This window comes from Dendrobates tinctorius, unplaced genomic scaffold (genome assembly GCF_039654945.1).
Source record: "Dendrobates tinctorius isolate UK_male_01 unplaced genomic scaffold, ASM3965494v1 ptg000107l, whole genome shotgun sequence".
NCBI classification, from domain to species: Eukaryota; Metazoa; Chordata; class Amphibia; order Anura; family Dendrobatidae; genus Dendrobates; species Dendrobates tinctorius.
In genome coordinates, this window is record NW_027361775.1 from 35,660,904 (window position 1) to 35,679,426 (window position 18,523).

The 18,523-nt window shown below is 42.9% G+C and overlaps 1 protein-coding gene across 1 annotated transcript in view; it reads right to left on the reverse strand.

Annotated features, from left to right (window-relative positions):
- Positions 1-1,843: 1,843 nt before the first annotated feature.
- The window catches only part of LOC141100710 (uncharacterized), a 503,724-nt gene continuing 487,044 nt past the window's right edge, over positions 1,844-18,523 (reverse strand). Inside the window, exons 63-67 of the mRNA XM_073589357.1 lie at positions 7,451-7,604; positions 6,463-6,645; positions 4,694-4,737; positions 4,484-4,593; positions 1,844-2,600 (exon numbers count right to left, since the gene is read on the reverse strand). Of these exons, the coding sequence (XP_073445458.1) occupies positions 2,550-2,600; positions 4,484-4,593; positions 4,694-4,737; positions 6,463-6,645; positions 7,451-7,604 (542 nt within the window). The 3' untranslated portion in view covers positions 1,844-2,549. The remainder of the gene's footprint in view (positions 2,601-4,483; positions 4,594-4,693; positions 4,738-6,462; positions 6,646-7,450; positions 7,605-18,523) is intronic.

The following is an 18,523-nucleotide window of genomic DNA, read 5'->3' on the forward strand; positions in this document are numbered from 1 at the left end:
TTCCTCCTAGGGAGTGTGATGTCATGCTTGGAAGCAATGAAGGGTCTCTCTATGAGGTAAACACAACACACAGCACAGTTCCCACTCAGGCCAGCAGGGGGAGCTCCGAACCAAAACGGGGGGAGGAGCTGCTTTCTGGGGGCCAGGAAGGGGAAATTAGTTAGTTCGTGTGAGGGAAACGTGTGTGGACTTGAGGAGACGAGCTGGAGGATTGAGCAGAATTCAGGATCACTTCTAGCTGTAGTGCATGGTCTGGAGTCCGGTCTCCAAGGTTGTATGGATACTGATGTTCCTGCAGCAGAAACCAGAGGAATAGGAAGCTGTAAATGCTCTGTTCCCACATAAGACTCGGAGGCACAACAGCAACGTGTGAGCCAGAAGAAGGAGGCTATAGCTGTCTGCCATACGAGGGAGTTCTAAAAGAGAACAAGCAAGTGGAACTTCAGTGTAACACAGTACTGCAAGTACCTCAGAAAGCGCTAGAAAGTAGACTACACAACCCATCTGCATAAAGAGATTCCTAAGTTGCTTCCAAGCTGGCCAGCCTCTGTTCCATCTGTAATCTGGACCCTGGACTGCACTTACAAAGCACAGTAAAGGTAACGGAAACTGCACCCTGTTGTGTCATTGCATTCTTCCTGCAAACCCTCCAGCACTGCTACATCTCTGTGCCAGACACTACACCCTCTTCCTCAACCCCTATTACCACTGCCCTGGGACTACAGGTCTACCTGTGGGGAGCTATTACATCTTGCTGCCTTATACCATCTGTCCCAGAGGATCTGCCTGCAGCGTCGGCTTAACCCCTTCATTGCCGAGCACCACAGGTGGCATCACGTATCATCCACTTATAAACTTTAACCAGCCCCTCTTTACCCCTTTTACATGGACACCCAGGGCCACGGACCGGGTCACCGCCACTGTGACACATCCCTCTGAGATACCGGCCTGGTACCGAGTACCCCACTGCCCTGGCGGGCGATCCAGAAACACGTCACTACTTCTGGATTTATAACCCACTCCTTTTGGCTTACAAATACTGAGGTAAAAAAACTCACTAAATACTGGATGTTTGCATGCGGCCTAACCTTCATTTTCCTGCACATTTTCTTTACCTGCATCAAAATCTCCTAATGAATGAAACAGTAAATGCGATAATTGAGTATTAAGGCCCTGTCACACATAGCGAGATCATTAGCGATTTTGTGACACAACAGCGACCTCGCCAGCGATCTCGCTGCATGTGACACATAGCGGCGCCCGGCTCCCCCGCTGGATATTGCTGATCGTGCTCGAATGTCCTGGGCCATTTTTTGATCGTTGGCGTCCCGCTGGCCAGCATGCATCGCTGCGTTTGATGCCGACGAGGGACTTCGTTGGTGACGCAGAACTCAGGAACGCAAGCACGAGTCGTCAGAATAGCTGCTGTGTGACAAGGTCCCAACGACCGCCAAGGTTGTTATACGGATCGCCATATCATTGCTGCGTTGTTGAAGAGATCTGCCTGTTTGACGGCTTGCTAGCGACCATGTAGCGATGCACCAGCTACCAAGTTGTATCGTTGTCGGGATCGCTGGTGCGTCGCTTAGTGTAACGGGACCCTAAATTTGTACACAAGATAAAAAAAACTCTCCTCTGCTTAATCAGTATAGTAGATTGCCTTAAACATTATGTTCTTTTTCACACTGAGTATTGCTTATTTAGGGCACATAATCAAATGCACTTTTCTCTATTGAGGCTCCCAGATATAAGTTTGGTCTCACCCATAAATATAAACATTTTCTTGTACACAATACAATGTACAGTGCTATTGTGTCAACACAATTTACAAGGCAAGCTGAAATAAATATGCATATTCTTTATTAAAATTACCAGATATATCAGTAATGCATTCAAAAATGTGTTAAAATCACAATATAATTGTACAGTTCCTTTATATTGTAGCCAATGAGCCCTATTGCATTGCTTCAGAAATTCAACATTTAGAGTGTAAAATATAAATATTTCTTAAATCAATTTTCAAAAATCTGATAAAAAATAGATGTCTGATTACTGAAGGTATACAAGGTGCACAGTGTATTATAATATAGATAAATCCCTGCGAATTTGTTCAAGTTTCTGAGATATTTATTCGTAAATATAATTAAACTGGACTGAATCCCATATAATTAAAAAAAGCTGCGACTTCCCATTTTTCGAACTATCATCTGTAAAGCCAGCTTTTAAACAATTTCATTTTGGCAAAACAATAAAAGCAATAGCACATAAATGCTCATTAATTAAGGGAATTTGGGCAATAGTGTAAAACACAAATAAACAGGTCTGATAAGGCAGCATTGTGTCCCTAAGGATACCGTTCATATTACCAAATATTTTTAATGTATTTTGCAAAGTGCAATACCAATACAAGGAGTTCAGTGTCTTATACATTCATAATCAAATATGTCTTTCAATCATTATAAAATCTTTGTTCTCTGCACATAAAATATATCTCAATTTTAGATACTCAACTAAAACATCATAGAAATATATTCATTTTGTTCGGATTTCTATTCTCTCTTCAGCGAATCAGTGTTGATTTCTGGTCGCTTTATTTTGACCTGAAAGAAAACATGCAAAGAATTATCAGCGAAAAGTTTTGCAAATATTAGATTCTTTTGACCAGTCATTCCCAAAACCTGCACATTTTACCTAATATGCTCTATTGTAGTCTGTAGAGGGCAGGAATCGACCAGCGGCACATTAGAGCATCCAATGATGGGCCATGGACATAAAGTGCTCCGTATTGGCCAAGACCCCTGAATAAGCTGCAGGGGCAGGGCTGGTAAATATTTCTTTTAACCAGGAATGGACAACTCATTTTGACCTGACTCCAGTAAGTAGTAAATGAGGCGGAGAGGTGGCCATGCACCTGTGCAGCTGCTGCCAAGGTAATTCGGTTTTACCATATCATTTAAACTATACTGAAGAGAGTCGCACATATGGTCTCTGCCTTTCAGCAGTATGAATGGGAAAGAAGATGACTGCCATTCTCCTGATAGGTTGGAGTTTTGGATATGGAATTGCCACTTGTTATACATTTAGGGTATATACTTTAAAAATGCTATGAATGTCTCAGATAGCAATACCCCTTTGGGATTAGTTCAATCTGACAATGTGAACCAAAAAATCTTGTGCCTGGTATCTTTAATCTTATATGCACTTCTATCATAAAGAAAATGTTTGCACCCTTATAGGTTGATGGTGCACTGTGTTGATAACTAATTTTTTTTTTTGCTTTCTCCAACATTCCTGCAGGTGGTGCTGCAATGTCAGACCTTAGTGGGTGTTTCCTGCGCAGTGTACTCTCTACCTCTCCATTTATTCATTCCTGGAACTAATATGCAAATTGCCTCTTCAGAGAGGAAGAGGACTTGAACGCTATAGCGCCAAATGTTGGTAGTAGCGATCCTACAAGTCACAATCAACCCTTTAACGAGTCTTGTAATTTGACTTAGGATAAAAGCCAAATCAGAATCTCAATTTGCAGACACGGTGTTTCGAGCTATTGGCCCTTGTCATTGCAAAGTATGAGATCTGACTTGGCTAGGTGAGAGGCTCTGGACTGAGGTCTAAGGGGTAAGGTTTCTCCTTTTGGAGAGTGACATGCGAGCTCGGGCTTGTCAAGGTAAGGAGGCTTATTCGCCGTGCAATTGCTCCTCTGGGAAAATAATATGCAAATTGCCTCTTCAGAGAGGAAGAGGACTTGAACTCTATAACGCCACCTGTTGGTAGTAGCGATCCTACACGTTACAATCAACCCTTTAACGAGTCTTGTAATATGACTTAGGATAAAAGCCAAATCAGAATCTCAATTTGCAGACACGGTGTTTCCGGCTATTGGCCCTCGTCAGTGCAAAGTAGGAGAACTGATTTGGCTCTGAAGAGGCAATTTGCATATTATTTTCCTGGAACTATAAATACATAAACTACAAGCTACACTATTTCTTTCTTGTGAAAACAAAACAAAACCTGACAGATGACATGATAAATCATTAGGGTCTGTCTGAAACTGCTGGTGTCTGTCATGTATTGGATTTGTGGTATTAATTACTTTTTTTCTAAATAAAGCAGATGAATGGAATTCCTAATGCTAATTTGTACTGTTATTTTGAAGACACAGCATATTAGCTATCATCAGGGTTGGACAGACACATGGGGTGACAGGGGATTTCCCCGGAGGGCCCCTGTGCAGACCTGGGCCCCCGACCTCACTGTATAGACAGTACTTGACATACTTCACTTGATTCACTCTGTACAGAAAAAAGCAGCATATTATCATTTATTTACCAAACTACGGTACCCAGTTTATTATTATATAGTGATAAAGGTAAATTTGTGAATGAAAGTGATATAATATTTGCATGCAGGTGAAAATTGGCCCCTCAAAGTCAATGTTACTGGTGGGCCCTAGGCAACCCCTGTCCGACACTAGCTATCATACCTCTGCTGAACAGTCGACATTTTCAAGCTGAGGTTTCCAGTCGACCAAATGTGGAGATTTAATGCCTTGATCTAAAGTTGAAATTTCTGATTCTCCAAACCGCTCAAAGGCTAAAAAAAAGATCAACATGAGAAATGATAACATAAACAAGTGCAATATTAATAAATTGAAATATATGTAATAATATTAGGAAATAAGATCCACACTTACTTGAAAATAGAGATGTTTTCCAGTTAAATCGAGATTTGTATGTTCTTATTAAGAAAATAATTAAAAAAATAATTAAAATCATTAGAATAGCATTAGATGGTGTGAAAAACAGCATGTAGAAGTTGCTATAAACTTAGAGATGATGAGTGCTGTGAACTGTTTGGCATTAAAATATGGAAAACCCCCAGTGTGTGCCCCAAATTAATCCATATAATCCTTTTCACCTAAACAACCTTTTGCCATATACCTGGAGTACTTCAGACAGTTTATTAAATGGCTACTTTGGGGAGATAAAAAATTATTGTAATGGCCATACCTTCATAAACTATTACGATAACATGGATGGTGCTGTGTTCCACCTCCACACTACTTTTAATTCTGTGTGATGCTGTAGCTGCTCTTCACTGCTCCCCCCACTTTATGGGACATTATATCACACATCGATGGGTGTGGTATGCTCCCTGCTGCTGTGGCCTGCCCTCCGTACTATTTGCTTGTACACAGTTTGATATTGGGGGCGTGGCATGAGTATTGTCTGCTTCCAGCTGCTAGTAGTAGCAGCCAAGCCCCTGATAATATCAGGCCATATACAAGCAGATAGTATTAAGTGGCAGACTGCTACTAACAGCTGGGAGCAAACCACTCCCATGCCATGCCCCCAATATCAGATTGCATACAATAAGATAGTATCAGGGGGTTGGCTGCTGCTAGCAGAGAGAATTCCACGCCCCCAGGTGTGTGACACACCGCCACATATATTGAGGGAGGTCAGTGAGGAGGAGCTACAACGTCACACAGAATTAGAGGTAGTGTGAGGGTTGAAAACAGCACTATTCATGTTACCTTAATATTTTATGAATATGGTCATTGCAATAATTTTTTTATTTCCCCGCAGTACCCCTTTAAGACCCCTCTTCATATTTTACAAATAAACTATAACAACTTAACGCAACATAGTTCTTACCCTATACCTTACATTGTAGTTCTTTACACCGGTTTTGTCCACAGGGCATGCTTCGTGAGTCTAAATCTGCCTCCCACTGCACTATAATACATTGAGCCAGTATCACAAATTCTTACGTGATTCGTGGCAGCTCTGGGTCTGCTGGAATTTATTTTTTTTATCCTTTGGTCCAGCAAGAGTTAATTTCAGTCTCTTGCTTGCAGTTTCTTTTAGGCTAGTCAGCTTATGTTGGTTGGTAACTACTCCCACCTCCCTTTAAATAGTCACATGACCCGTCAGCTGATTGTTGGTTATAGAGTTTTCTTCTATGCAGACTAGCTAGGTGTGTGGACCTCACCTGTAACTGTGGACTTCTGTTATCCTGATGCCATTTACTCTGCTGCTGTGGAGCTTAGCAGCAGATTCTGATCTGAGTCATATCCTTTTAAGTAGAGGTGACAGTCAGGAACTAGGCACATAAAAGGCGGGCATAGGAAATTAGGGAAACTTAGGGACAGGCACAGGTTGGTGTCAGGAGGTGTCCCATCCCTGATCCTCTCTGCTTATCTATCCCGTTGTACTTATGTGCTGTGTCGTCCTCCGGACATAGCCATCTCCGAGCGTGACAGCGAAACTTAAAAAAACCTTCTTTATGTTTTTCAAATGGTGGATAATGGCCATTCTGTCAGTACCACTTTTACTTTGAGCAGCACAAGCACTACTAATTGGTTAACTTTGTAATATTTAATATGAAATGCTATCCTTATAACAAGTAATTTTTTTCTACTGTAGTTTACATTATAAGTGTGAACCAGTTGTCACTTACTCATCTGCATATCCCTCATTCTCTTTTCTCTTTCGATACCAATGAACTGCAAACCAGATTCCCAGGAGCAGCAGAAGAAGGAAGCCCAAAGCTCCAAATAATATGCCAAAGAAGGGACCCAGGCTCATGGAGAGATGCTCACATTGTAGTCCAGATGTGACATAGATAGAGAATGGTTTACAGCTAAAAGAAAAATACTGGCTTATTTACATACTCATGTTGTTCAAAATGTAAGGAAATAGCTGATCAGAAAGAAGAATTATTCTCTAGCTTATTTCTAGGATGTGTCATTCCCACAATTATGCTGTGCTTAGACTTACACAGACTAATGTATAAGATATTGATGAAATCTGAAAATCTGAAAAAAAAAGTGAATATGATCATGGGGTAGTATATTTACATGGTGAGTCAGTGACACACCATAAAAGCCCTATGAGTTTATTTCATGACCTTTACAGAAATCTGGTACGATTATTAGAATAACAATTATGATAACATATTATCAAAACCATGTATTTTTCTTGTGTTTATGCCTCAGGCTAGATATGGTATTGAAGCAACTGTGAGCTGTAACATTTTGCAATGTGTGAGTGCACCCATAAAGTCCTAAAATCTGCTAATATCATTCAGTTGGAGACCACCCACTACCCTAATAAGAAGTATAACATAGTGAAAGCATTGGAGGAGTGACCACATGGGATCATGCACACAAGTATTTCTTCAGGCATTAAGAAGCTATCTGCTGGGATTCATCTGATAGAACCTCATCCCATTCAATCCCTCTTATATTTTTGCCCTTCTTTTCTGGGCTATAGCTCCCACATTTGTAATGTCCTTTTTCAATGTTTACTAAAGCTGATTTTTTATTACTGGGCCACTATTACTATACTACATTATTACTTTTCAATACAATTTAGGAAATTTCTTGCAGTTCAGCATTAGACCTGTCACTCTGAACATGAATTGAAATGTTAGCGTATCTACATACCTGCAGGTACGCTCTCCATTAACAAGCAGACAGATGGCATTGTTCTTGCAGTATGTGTCGTTGGTGCACTTTGAGTTACATTGCAAAGTGGAATTATCCAGTGTATATCCTCCATAATTACATACTGCATTTTGTGCTAGTTGTTCTACAGTCACTAAAAAAAAAATTGCTAGATGTCACATACACAAGGCTCATAGTTATTAACTGAAATGTGAAATCAGAGTAGTCAGTACGACCACATTCAAGTCAGACCCTTTTTTGTTTGCCAGGGAAAGTGTTGAGCAATTTAATGAGCATGCTGATAGCTTTGCATTTATCCCTACCATACCGTTACTTCATATTTTGCAGTGACTTTCCGTAAATGGATGTATGTATTTGCCACATAAAAGTCGAAACAAAAAAGTCGCCACTCAAAACTCGCCACGCTGTCCCAGAGCTGTTTAAAAGATGAAAAATGAGCTGTGATTGGTTGCTATCAGCAACAGTTTTCTTTGTAGACATTGTGGTAACTGAGGCCTATTATTCTTATCATTTCTATGGTGTTATCGTCCTTCTGTAAAGCTGGAAATAACACAATTTATTACCGTGACAACACAGACCACCCTCTGACACAGATTGCAGGGGGAGCCCAGTATCAGGGTAGGATTAGATACATGGCTCAGCAGTCAGTATCACACAGGATAGGATTAGATACACAGCTCAGCAGTCAGTATCACACAGGAGAGGATTAGACACATGGCTCAGCAGGCAGTATCACACAGGATAGGATTAGATGCACGGTTTTTATGTGCAATATAATCATTATAATTTGTTATAACTAACCACAGTTGGTTACTATGCCCAGGCAACGCCGGGCTCTTCAGCTAGTATATATATATATATATATATATATACACATATATAAATGTGGCGCCCCCAGGAGTATGGTCACAACAGTGGCATTACCTTCCTCCTAGGGAGTGTGATGTCATGCTTGGAAGCAATGAAGGGTCTCTCTGTCAGTTAATCACAGCACACAACACAGTTCTCATTCCAGGCCAGCAGAGGGAGCTCTGAACCAAAAATGGGGGAAGAGCTACTCTCTGGGGCCGGGAAGGGAAATTGAGGGAGTTCGTGTGAGGAGGGCAACGTGTGTGGATGTGAGGAGAGGAGCTGGAAGATTGAGCAGAGTTCAGAGCTCACTTCTAGCTATAGCGCATGATCTGGAGTCCGGTCTCCAAGGTTTTACGGATACTGATGTTCCTGCAGCAGAAACCGGAGGAATAGGAAGCTGTAAATGCTCTGCTCCCACATAAGACTCGAAGGCACAACAGCAACGGGTGAGCCAGAAGAAGAACAAGGCTACAGCTGTCTGCCATACGAGGGAGTTCTAAATGAGAACAAGCAAGTGGAACTTCAGTGTAACACAGTACTGCAAGTCCCTAAGATAAGCGCTAGAAAGGAGACTACACAACCCATCTGATAGAGAGATTCCTAAGTTGCTTCCAGGCCGGCCAGCCTCTGTTCCATCTGTAATCTGGAATTCTGGACTGCATTTACCAAGCAAAGAAAAGGTAAAGGAAACTGCAACCTATTGTGTCATTGCCTTCTTCCTGGAAACTCTCCAGCACTGCTACATCTCTGTGCCAGACACTACACCCTCTTCCTTAACCCCTATCCTCTTCATCTACTCTGCCCTGGGACTGCAGCCCTACCTGTGGAGGGCTACAACATCATTGCTGCACCACACCATCTGTCCCAGATGATCTGTTTGCAGCGTTGGCTTAACCCCTTTATTGCCGAGCACCACAGGTGGCGTCACGTATCATCCACTTATAAACTTTAACCAGCCACACTTAACCCCTTTTACATAGACGCCCAGGGCCACAGACCGGGTCACCGCTACTGTGACACTTCCCTCTGTGATACTGGCCCGGTACCGAGTACCCCACTGCCCTGGCGTGCGATCCATATATATATATTGTGAGGTAGCGCTGTCATCTACTTAGGGGATTCTTGCTTGCAGCAAACAAAAACAGATCCAGCCCGGGTCTTCATAAGCCATAACACAGTCCATGCGGTTTATTAAACACCATAAACCATCACAGAGGCAACATAGCTTCATCACTTCTCCCCTATGCCTCCAAGCTACTGGAACAACACGTCTACCTTGAACTGTCCTCCCATCTCTCTTCTTGCTCCCTCTTCGACCGCTTACAATCTGGCTTCCGGTCACACCACTCCACCGAAACTGCCCTTACTAAGGTCACCAATGACCTCTTAACCACCAAGAGCAAGCGACACTACTCTGTCCTCCTCCTCCTGGACCTGTCGGCTGCCTTTGACACAGTGGACCATTCCCTACTATTACAGACCCTCTCATGCCTTGGCATCACAGACTTGGCCTTGTCCTGGATCTCATCATACCTAACAGACCGGACATTCAGCGTCTCCCACTCACACACCACCTCCTCACCTCACCCCCTATCTGTCAGAGTCCCACAAGGTTCAGTCCTAGGACCCCTGCTCTTCTCCATTTACACCTTTGGCCTGGGACAGCTTATAGAATCTCATGGCTTCCAGTATCATCTCTATGCTGATGACACACAGATCTACATCTCTGGACCAGATATCACCTCCCTGCTAACCAGAATCCCTCAATGTCTGTCCACTATTTCATCCTTCTTCTCTACCAGATTTCTGAAACTTAACATGGAGAAAACAGAATTCATCATCTTTCCCCCATCTCACGTGACCCCCCCAACGAACCTATCCATTACAGTAAATGGCTGCCCACTCTCCCCAGTCCCACAAGCTCGCTGCCTCGGGGTAATCCTTGATGCTGATCTCTCCTTCAAACCACATATCCAAGCCCTTTCCACTTCCTGCCGACTTCAACTCAAAAATATTTGACGAATCCGTTCATTCCTCAACCAAGAATCTGCAAAAACCCTAGTCCATGCCCTCATTATCTCTCGCCTTGACTACTGCAACCTCCTGCTCAGTGGCCTCCCCTCGAACACTCTCGCACCCCTCCAATCTATTCTAAACTCCGCTGCCCGACTAATACACCTGTCCCCCCGCTATTCCCCAGCTTCTCCCCTCTGTCAATCCCTTCACTGGCTCCCCATTGCCCAGAGACTCCAGTACAAAACCCTAACCATGACATACAAACCATCCACAACCTGTCTCCTCCATACATCTGTGACCTTGTCTCCCGGTACTTTCCTGCACGCAACCTCCGATCCTCACAAGATCTCCTTCTCTACTCCCCTCTTATCTCCTCTTCCCACAATCGCATACAAGATTTCTCTCGTGCATCACCCCTACTCTGGAACTCTCTACCACAACATATCAGACTCTCACCTACCATCGAAACCTTCAAAAAGAGCCTGAAGACCCACCTCTTCCGACAAGCCTATAACCTGCAGTAACCACCGATCAACCAAACCGCTGCATGACCAGCTCTACCCTCGCCTACTGTATTTTCACCCATCCCTTGCAGATTGTGAGCCTTCGCGGGCAGGGTCCTCTCTCCTCCTGTACCAGTTATGACTTGTATTGTTCAACATTATTGTACTTGTTTTTATGTATACCCCTCCCTACATGTAAAGCGCCATGGAATAAATGGCGCTATAACAATAAATAATAATAATAATAATAATAACAACTGCATAGCGTCCATAGAGTTTCACTCTGTAATCCTTATATCACATAGGTTATGCAAATGTCCAGCATACAGGCCCTTCAGCCTCAGTATTATCTCACCCCGTCAGGGTTCTCTCACGGCTGCTTCATTCATGCTGCAGACATCCATATCACTCCAGGGAACTCTCAGGCTCTGGCAGCCATTACACAGCGACCACACGTGCTGTTAGGAAGACAGACGTCTCTTTGCATGAGACCTTCCAAACTGGACCAATCAGGTCCCAGCATTCACCACATGTGACCTACCCTGGCCACATTATATGGTCCATAGCCATGCCCACCGGGTCACATGACTATGACCTCATCACAGGTCCTTCAGGCATTCACATAGCCTTTTACAACAGGCGTTTTCAGACACACCCCTGGGTGGGTTTGTAGGAAACCGGCCCGCCCAACTCCCGAGTTACCTGGAGACTTCTCCCTTATATCTTGAAATAACACTTCAGCAATATCATTGCTGATCAATACACATAACTAAGTCTCCATCTCAAAGCCACCCACTTTGAGATACATAACCATCTTTCAGGATTCTGCCACTCATCCTTTCTCTTGGAACCTCCACACAGCACCCCCTAGTGGACATAGTGGTTACTACACCACAATATATATATACTGTATATATATACACAGTATATATATACACTCACTGGCCACTTTATTAGGTACACCTGTCCAACTGTGTGTTAAGACTTAATTTCTAATCAGCCAATCACATGGCGGCAACTCAGTGCATTTAGGCATGTAGACATGGTCAAGACAATCTCCTGCAGTTCAAACCGAGCATCAGTATGGGGAAGAAAGGTGATTTGAGTGCCTTTGAACGTGGCATGATTGTTGGTGCCAGAAGGGCTGGTCTGAGTATTTCAGAAACTGCTGATCTACTGGGATTTTCACGCACAACCATCTCTAGGGTTTACAGAGAATGGTCCGAAAAAGAAAAAAAATCCAGTGAGCGGCAGTTCTGTGGCCGGAAATGCCTTGTTGATGCCAGAGGTCAGAGGAGAATGGGCATACTGGTTCGAGCTGATAGAAAGGCAACAGTGACTCAAATTGCCACCCGTTACAACCAAGGTAGGCAGAAGAGCATCTCTGAACGCACAGTGCGTCGAACTTTGAGGCAGATGGGCTACAGCAGCAGAAGACCACACTGGGTACCACTCCTCTCAGCTAAGAACAGGCATCTGATGGCTACTTTCAGCAGGATAATGCGCCATGTCATAAAGCTCGAATCATCTCAGATTGGTTTCTTGAACATGACAATGAGTTCACTGTACTCAAATGGCCTCCTCAGTCACCAGATCTCAATCCAATAGAGCATCTTTGGGATGTGGTGGAATGGGAGATTCGCATCAGGGATGTGCAGCCGACAAATCTGCGCCAACTGTGTGATGCCATCATGTCAATATGGTCCAAAATCTCTGAGGAATGCTTCCAGCACCTTGTTGAATCTCTGCCACGAAGAATTGAGGCAGTTCTGAAGGCAAAAGGGGGTCCAACCCGTTACTAGCATGGTGTACCTAATAAAGTGGCCAGTGAGTGTATATATATATATATATATATATATATATATATGTATATTTATACACACACACGCAGTGGGTACGGAAAGTATTTAGACCCCTTTAAATTTTTCACTCTTTGTTTCATTGCAGGCAATTGGTAAATTCAAAAAAGTTCATTTTTTTCTCATTAATATACACTCTGCACCCTATCTTGAAAAAAAACAGAAATGAAGAAATTTTTGCAAATTTAAAAAAAAGGAAAAACGGAAATATCACATGGTCATAAGTATTCAGAACCTTTGCTCAGACATTCATATTTAAGTCACATGCTGTCCATTTTCTTCTGAAACTCCTTGAGATGGTTCTACTTCTTTATTGGAGTCCAGCTGTGTTTAATTAAACTGATAGGCCTTCATTTGTAAAGGCACACACCTGTCTATATAAGACCTCACAGCTCACAGTGCATGTCAGACCAAATGAGAATCATGAGGTCAAAGGAGCTGGCCAAGGAGCTCAGAGACAGAATTGTGGCAAGGCACAGATCTGGCCAAGGTTACAAAAGAATTTCTGCAGTACTCTAGGTTCCTAAGAGCACAGTGGCCCCCATAATCCTTAAATGGAAGAAGTTTGGGACCACCAGAAGTCTTCCTAGACTTGGCTGTCTGGCTAAACTAAGCAATCGTGAGTGAAGAGCCTTGGTGAGAGAGGTAAAGAAGAACCTCAAGATCACTGTGGCTGAGCTCCACAGATGTAATATGGAGATGGGAGAAAGTTCCACAAAGTCAACTATCACTGCTGCCCTCCACCAGTCAGGCCGTTATGGCAGAGTGGCCCGATGGAAGCCTCTCCTCAGTGCAAGACATATGAAAGCCTGCATAGAGTTTGCTAAAAAATAAAAATGAAGGTCTCCCAGACTTTGAGAAATAAGATTCTCTGGTCTGATGAGACAAAGATAGAAATTTTTGGTAGTAATTCTAAGCGGTATGTGCGGAGAAAAGCAGGCAGTGCTCATCACCTGCCCAATACAATCCCAACAATGAATCATGGTGGTGGCAGCATCATGCTATGGGGGTGTTTTTCAGCTGCAGGGACAGGACGACTGGTTGCAATTGAAGGAAACATGAATACTGCAAAGTACAGAGATATCCTGGATGAAAACCTCTTCCAGAGTGCTCTGGACCTCAGACTTGGTTTACCTTCCAACAAGACAGTGACCCTAAGCACACAGCTAAAATAACAGAGGAGTGGCTTTGGAACAACTCTGTGACCATTCTTGACTGGCCCAGCCATAGCCCTGACCTAAAGCCAATTGAGCATCTCTTGAGAGACCAGAAAATGGCTGTCCACCAACGTTCACCATCCAACCTGATGGGTCTGGAGAGCACCTGAAAGGAAGAATGGCAGAGGATCCCCAAATCCAGGTGTGAAAAAATTGTTGTATCATTCCCAAGAAGACTCATGGCTATACTAGCTCAAAAGGGTGCCTCTACTCAATACTGAGCAAAGGGTCTGAATACTTATGACCATGTGATATTTCAGCTTTTCTTTTTTAATAAATTTGCAAACATGTCTGCATTTCTGTTTTTTTTCAGTCAAGATGGGGTGCAGAGTGTACATTAATGAGAATTAAAAAAAAAAAAGTGAACTTTCTTGAATTTTCCAAATGGCAGCAATGAAACAAAGAGTGAAAAATTTAAAGGGGTCAGAATACTTTCCATACCCACTGTATATACAAGTGCTTCATACAAAATTAGAATATCATCAAATTGTTAATTTATTTCAGTTTTTCAATAGAAAAAGTGAAACTCATTATATAGAGTCATTACAAACAGAGTGATCTATTTCAAGTGTTTATTTCTGTTAATGTTGATGAGTATGGCTTACAGCCAATGAAAACCCAAAAGTCATTATCTCAGTAAATTAGAATACTTTATAGCATCAGGTGGAATACTGATTTTCAAATCCGAAATGTTGGCCTACTGAAATATATGTTGAGTAAATGCACGCAATACTTGGTCAGGGCCCCTTTTGCATCAATTACTGCAACAATGTGGTGTGGAATGGAGGTGATCAGCCTGTGACACTGCTGAGGTGTTATGGAAGCCCAGGTTGCTTTGATAGCAGCATACAGCTCGTCTGTATGGTTGGATCTGATGTCTTTCATCCTCCTTTTAACAATACCCCATAAATTTTCTATGGGGTTAAGGTCAGGTGAGTTTGCTGGCCAATCAAGCACAGTGATGCTGTTGTTTTTATTCCTTGTATTGGTACTTTTGGCAGTGTGGACAGGTGCCAAGTCCTGCTGGAGAATGAAATTTCCATTTCCATCTCAAAAAGCTTGTTGGCAGAAAGAATCATGAAGTGTTCTAAAATTTCCTGGTAGATGGCTGTGCTGAATTTGGTCTTGATAAAACACAGTGGACCTAAACCAGCAGATGAATGGCTCACCAAACCTTCACTGATTGTGGAAACTTCACAGTAGACCGCAAGCAGCTTGGATTGTGTGCCTCTCCACTCTTTCTTCAGACTCTTGGACCTTGATTATCAAATGAAATGCAAAATTTACTTTTACCGGAAAACAAACACCTTGGACCACTGAGCAACAGTCCAGTTCTTTTTCTCCTTGGCCCAAGTATGAAGCTGCTGGTGTTGTATATTGGTCATGAGTGGCTTGACACAAGAAATGCGACACCTGTAGCTTATGTCCTGGATACGTACGTCTGTGTGTGGTGGCTCTTGAACCAATGACTCCTGCAGCAGTCCACTCCATGTGAATCACCCCTAAATTTTTGAATGGCCTTTTCTTAGCAATCCTTTCCAGGATGCGGTAATCCGGTTGCTTGAGTACCTTTTCCTACGATACTTTTTCCTTCCACTCAACTTTTCATTAATATGGTTGAATACAGCAGTCTGTGAATAGTCGGCTTCTTTAGCAATGACCTTTTGTGGCTTACCGGCTTACCTCCTTGTGGTGTGTCAGTGACTGCCTTCTGGACATCAGTCAGCAGTCTTCCCCATGATTGTGGAGCCTACTGAAACAGACTAAGGGACCTTTTTAACCACTTAGGAAGCCTTTGCAGGTGTTTTTTGTTAATTATTCTAATTTACTGAGATAATGCCTTTTGGGTTTTCATTGGCTGTAAGCCTTAGTCATCAATATAAACAGAAATAAACACTTGAATAGAGCTCTCTGTTTGCAGTGACTATATAATATACAATATGACTTTCACTTTTTGTTTTGAAGAACTGAAATAAATTAACTTTTTGTAGATATTCTAATTTTGTGAGAAGCATGTGTATATACACATACAGAGAGTGAAATAAGTAATGAACACATCACCAATCTTCTAAGTAAATATATTTCTAAAGGTACCAATGACATGAAATTCTCACCAGATATCAGTAAGAGCCCATCCAATCCATACAGGCAAACAAACAAATCAAAACATAGATGTCCATAAAGTAATATATTAGGGCACTATGCACCAGGCTGTTAAGGCACTCTGTACCAGGCTGTAAGGGCACTCTGCAGAAGGCTGTTAGGGCACTCTGCACCACACTGTTAGGGCACTATGCACCTGGTTGTTAGGTCACTCTGCTCCAGGCTATTAGGGCACTCTGCACCCGATGCAACCCTTGATTCGTCTTTTATACAGGACTGGTCTTGTGTTGCGCTGGCCAATCACAGCTATGCTAATATTTGGGATGACTGTGATAAAGTGCCCACAGCCTTAAATCTTGTTGATTGGCTTCACTGCAGCCTTTCAACATTCGGACTCCGGGAAAATGGCTGCTGGGGGTGGCGCATGCACAGATGGAGATCTTGACACCAAGATCTCGGGAGATGAGATCTCAGCGCCAAGATCTCTGCGCATGCACCGCCCCCGGCAGCCATTTTCCAGGAGTCCACCACATAGTAAACCATGTAACCCCGGGGGTTCCGGGCTTTCACAAAATGTCGGTGGAGCCCCCGTACCACCAAACACCTGCAGCGTTGCACATCTGAACACCCCTTTCTCCCAGTCTGGGACCGAGCTTCATTGCAGTCACCACCCTGGGTAAGCAATAAGATGTATGGATTATAAGAAGAACCACCATTCTATTAAAAAAGTTATTAAAAAAAGGGTTTTTTTTTCCTATTTTTCCCCTCAAAATTTGGGGTACATCTTATAATCCGATGCACCTTATAATCCACAAAATACGGTAATTTTAAGGGTTAAAAATTGACCAGCAATTTCTCATTTTTCCAACAATTTCATTTTGTTATTATGGAGTTTGGCAATGATTGCACTGTGGTATATACACACTGACAAGCAAAAGGGGTAACAATGTTTTGAACTTTTGACTTTCATGTTCCAAATCTCACTATCAACTACTGCTTCAAATGTGAGACTGCCATCTTTTTTATAAAAAATCATCTTGGCTATCTCACACATAAATATGACTTGCAACTATTTTGCATGTGATCAGTTATGCAGATTCTTGTCATGTAACTAGATTGCTAATGTTTTGCTCCCAAAATCTAAATATTAAATGTTAAATAAAAAGATATTGCACCTGCGCTGGCTGACTATATCCTGTAATGACCACCTAAATAGGTCATGAACAAGTAAAGTACTTACTTCCTGTAAACTGTGGGGCTGCAGGTGGATCCAGCCTGCGCCACGTGTGGAGATGGCTATACCACGATGGTAACCGGAGACGCAGCACCAAGGAGGCGTCCCTCCTGTAGGCGGTGATGCAGGAGCGTCTCTGAAGCTGACAGCCGCTGGGCGCGCTGAATGATGGCGGCGCACTCCGGCCGAGAGGCGCCGCCGGCGTGCAGCGGCTGAGAGGGAGGAGAACCAGGTGACGTCACCAGGGAAAAAAAGGAAGGAAGTCCTTTAATTTAACAAAACACTCCCCAACAAATCCCGTCTTTTACCCATTTATTAAGATAAAATTAAAAATAAAAAATCAAAGTAATACTCATTTGTCCACCGTTAATCCATATTCATGAGGTCCCACGACGATCCCCAACTCTACAACATCAAAATTTTATCAAGAGGGTTGAAATTAAGAACGTGATTGCTCACTATGGTGTCCGGAACACAGTGAGCTTAGAGTGAGAATCCAGCTGCTGCAGTGACGAGTGGTGATGTAATTTAGGTTATCACAGGTCACAGGCGGGATGTCACAGGGTTACCACAACAGAGAGTAGCCAGAAGACCGCAGTGTCTGATTGGTCCTACTCATGCACTGAATAGAAGCACTTCACCTTCTTTATAAACAGTGTAAATTTCTTTTAACAGTACAGGGGTTAATCTGCCATGTTGAGAGCTCTGGAAGCTAGAGCTCTCAGCTAAGCATGGTTAGCTCCTCTCCACTATATAATCTGGGTCCTGACTGATACACATAGTCAGAGCGAGCTTATGCTACATGGCTGGGAGGATAGTAGCTGGTGGTTATAAGAGTAGGCGTTTGGTGGATTTATCTGTGACTTATTTGGTTTAGTGAGTGTGATAATTCCCTTTCTTCTCAGGAACCAAGGAGCAATGTGTGAGGATAATAATCTCACTCGTTCAGGGGGACAAAACGCATGGGAATTTATTCCCCTGTCTGACTCCCAGTCGCTTCAGATGGTGGAGGATTTTTTTCTGGCACTGGGTCATATATATGACAACCCTGACTACGTCTCCTTGGCTGAGTCTACACTGCATCTGCTTTAGCAGGGAGATTTGGCCGATGGAGGAGTATTGCTTCGAGTTTCTGAGGTAGTCCACAGGCAATAAGTAGAATGTCCCCGCACTCTGCAACCAGTTCTATGAAGGGTGAAGGATGCTTTAGCTCCATATAAGACTCCAGTTTTCCCTTGAGGTGGCCATGTCTCTGGCTATCCTGGTTG